Below are 3979 nucleotides of genomic sequence, written 5' to 3' on the forward strand. Positions count from 1 at the left end.
GAGGTCCCCCAAACCCCCCTAAGTGGCCTTCGGCAGCTTTTTAAAACACCAGAAAAAGTAAGCAGGAAAAAGTGCCCTTTATAGAAATAAAAAATTGAAAATAGTCCTGGACACCCCTTTTTCAAAAATCCTGGATCCGCCCCTGCACACACATGTATAAGCATGACTACTGCGCAAGCATATTTTTGATTTTCAGAAGTGTTGTTAGTCAAGAAATACACTTGTATACTTCTAGGACCTTATCTTATGTGTCTGAAATTTTAGCTGTAAACTGGATTATACCCGTGATCTGTGAAAAGAGCTTTATTTTCACTGTGAAATGTGAAAAGCAGTTTATTTTCACTGTGAACTGTGAACAGTACCACCCCTTACCCCCCCTCTTATGTGTAACAAGGTGGGTTAGGGTACGTCATACCATCATTGTTAATCATTCAAGGGTAGGATTGAATTATGCAAAAGTTGACACTATAGTAAAGAGGAGGTAGGATTATCCAATCACTTTTATTTGAACCTAGGGGAGATGAGTTGCGATGAAATGAGATCAGTTAATACCATGATTGTTACACTAGGTCGGGCGAAATGTTATCTCATCATTAATGGAAATAAATCACAGGGCTGTGTTCAATAGCTCATGCCGGCCATTATTGTTAGTTTATGATATAAGCTTATACCTCCGGCTATCAGTGTCAGAATTTATACTAGATGTGTCAGATAGCTGCTCAGGGCTCGCCAGTGGAGCACTACACTCCCAGCCCTCTGGTGTCAGATCTATACCCTCAGGACGGGACGGCGATCCAGCCCTTCTGAAAGAGATCCACATTATATAGTAGTAGAGTAAAAGTTATTATTTAGGAAATTATGCCAAAAATTATTTAGGAAGCGATCGAGTACGGTTAAAGGTTTAACACGAATATATTAAAAATCCATTATTAATGCCTCCAGTTTTTTTCAAAAGTAAAAGCATACGCATATAGCAATAAGCATACTTTAACTTAAACTAACTTTAAGTAAAAATATTTTAACTTACTGAGTTTGTTCTGTGTTACCAGTGTTTGCCATCCCATTTTCCTTGGTGAAACATGTTTCACTGTACCTGCAAAAGTAGCCAAACTTCAACACATGCTCGCTCGATTTCAATCTGTATGCACAATATGCAACAATAGAAATACAACTGAAACAACAATGAACCTCAATTAAATTATGCAACTAGCTTCATCCCTTTTTTAATTAAAAAAGTACTATTTCTTGTTTAATTATTGTAAACTTGTCATCAGTAATATCATTATATGGCCACCTCGTCGGCATACCCTCCTGGCGAAAATAGTTGCCTATTATATTCTACAGGTGGCGCTACCTGTTTGGACTCATGTCCTGTAGTGAAGAAGACGGACTCTCAGCAGTGTTAAGTAGGCACAGTTGCTCAGCCTCTGACAGCCTGTGTGGAGGCTTCCCAGGTCCAGCATGGGACAGAACCTAACGGCAGGAAATACAGTAGGCATGATTCATAGGCAACAAAAAAATACATGAATCAAGGGAACAGCCAGCATCTGTATATCCAATCAATTCGAAGAAACACGTGCGTGCCCATATAAACCGACAACACCGCTAGCAGGTTAATATTTCATGGCACTTTATGGCACCAGTAATTCAATATGACGGATAACTGCTACATATTTCCTCTCATAACAGTTCGAAGAAATGCTGTACTCGCAACAAAATGATGAAATTACGAACAAAAATTACGAGATTATAATTATTTCATGCGTCAGCTAAGACCCAGTAAAACAACAACAACAACAACAACAACAACAACAACAACAACAACAACAACAACAACAACAACAACAACAACAACAACAACAACAACAACGTTACAACGCACCTTTTCTAGGGCATTTAGTACTTGGTCTGGCATGTGGTCTTGCACCATCACGGGCGATATGAGCACTTCATCGAAGTCTGTGTTCTTTGCCCAGATCGCCTGGTAAACGGGTTCGGACTTGCCGCAGAGCGCACGCCTGTGACATGAGAGACATATCGTAAGAAACTGCGCGCACACACGGCATGAGCACACACGCACGCACGCACAAGCACGAACGTGCGGGCATAAAACCGAAAATCCGAAAAATCACGAAAATCCGAAAATTCTGAGTGCATCGGTAACGTGAGGCAATTATAATGTGAGGCAATTAAATTAACTCATAAAAGAACACATATTAACATCAGGAGTGTCATAACATCAGGAATGAATAATAATAGATTTATAGAATAAGAGATCTATTATTATTCACTTCTGATAATATATACGCGACATAACATATATGCTGATAACATATATACGGGACGCTCATGCAAAAGTATATGTGCACACACGCACGCACAGGCGCGAACGCACCGCCATACACACGCACACACGCACGCACAAACAGGCGTGCACGCACGCAGATACTTCGATGCAGCTTCAGTGAGCAGCCAGGCGAGGCGTGGCCCGCAGCGCGCGGCAGAGATAGCAATTAACAAAGTGTAGCGGCATTATTTCCGTTCATCTGCAGACAGACAGTGCAGCGTGTTTAATTAGGGTTAAATCGGATCCGCTGTTCGTTTCCTTGATTGGCATTGTCATTATCGCATGATTTATTCTCCGGTCTCCTCATAAACTTGTTCTAACGATCATCCTTCACGTCAGATAAAGCATCGCTATCGGATGAAATTACGCGTTGATAATTAACGCGACCAATGAGAAAAGATTTATTTGCATAATATATTATTAATCATTAGTTTTGTTTTATTAAACCTGAGATTTGAAAATTGCGAAGGGTAAATTAGAACAGGTTTGTATAAGAACTCTACTTGGATTACCAGGGCCGTAGCCTGGGGGGGGGGAACGTAACACGAAGAAAGCAAAGGTATACTCACTTCTGTAGCGGTACGTTGCGCAGTCGAGGTAGCACTCGTTCTGGTACGTGATCTCGTTGGTGCCGCACACTGGCTCGCTGAGATCCCCGCAGCGCTTTAAGCAGTCCTGCTCACACTCGGCGTGATAGTAGACGGTCAGGCCAGCATCTTAAAAATAAGTATAAATAAATATTAATAAGTAATAATATAGTAATTAAGATTACGATTATCTTCTTCTTCTTCTTCTTTTTTTCTTCTCCCCATTCCTCTTCTCCTTCATCATCATCATCGTCATCATCATCATCATCATCATCATCATCATTATGTTCGTCGTCGCCGGCGTCATCATCATCATCATCATCATCATCGTCATCTTATTCTTATTCTCTTATTTTTTCTTCTTTTCATCACTATAATTATTGTTGTTGTTGTTGTTTCCAGGCTACTGCTGCTAGTTAGTTTTCTACGATACTTTGGCAATGACTACCAATCTTCCAATCTTCAGCCATGACTGTCAACTGAATTCAACACTGAGCTGTTTATAATTACATAAATATACACTCACTAGCTATTACCCGTCCTCCAGACGGGTTTGACTGAGGTCTGATTTGAGGATGGCGGTTTAACCATTTATCTCTCACTTTTAGTTGAGGATGTATTTACAGTAAACGAAAAATACTGATATTTAAACTCGAGTCATATATCCATATTTTACCTTAAAATTACCGACAATTTTTCAAACAAAGGGAAATAGGGTGATTTCATGGTACAATTTCACTTATTTAGATATTATTTTTGAAAATATCATTCTGGTTAGAAGCATCATTAATAAGTCAAATTCTTAAAAAAAAAAGCAAAACGCATTGAGTAGTTTTGAAGAAGTCTATTTTCTTGAAAGTCAGTTGGCGGCGGCGGGCAGGGTTACACCTCCCGTTGTCGAATATTTGCACACACTCGCGCACACACACACATCACACACACGCGCGCACGCACGCACACACCGCATTCACACACACACAGGCGCGCACACACATACACGCACACGCACACGCACATGCACACGCACACACACACGCACACACAC

The 3979-nt window shown here is 40.5% G+C and overlaps 1 protein-coding gene across 1 annotated transcript in view; it reads right to left on the reverse strand.

Annotated features, from left to right (window-relative positions):
* The window catches only part of LOC106820557, an 11406-nt gene extending 8002 nt beyond the window's left edge, over positions 1-3404 (reverse strand). Inside the window, exons 1-6 of the mRNA XM_014825068.1 lie at positions 3383-3404; positions 2931-3063; positions 1883-2018; positions 1355-1473; positions 1028-1093; positions 672-803 (exon numbers count right to left, since the gene is read on the reverse strand). Of these exons, the coding sequence (XP_014680554.1) occupies positions 672-803; positions 1028-1093; positions 1355-1473; positions 1883-2018; positions 2931-3063; positions 3383-3404 (608 nt within the window). The remainder of the gene's footprint in view (positions 1-671; positions 804-1027; positions 1094-1354; positions 1474-1882; positions 2019-2930; positions 3064-3382) is intronic.
* Positions 3405-3979: the final 575 nt, after the last annotated feature.

This window comes from Priapulus caudatus, unplaced genomic scaffold (assembly GCF_000485595.1).
Source record: "Priapulus caudatus unplaced genomic scaffold, Priapulus_caudatus-5.0.1 Scaffold42, whole genome shotgun sequence".
NCBI classification, from domain to species: Eukaryota; Metazoa; Priapulida; class Priapulimorpha; order Priapulimorphida; family Priapulidae; genus Priapulus; species Priapulus caudatus.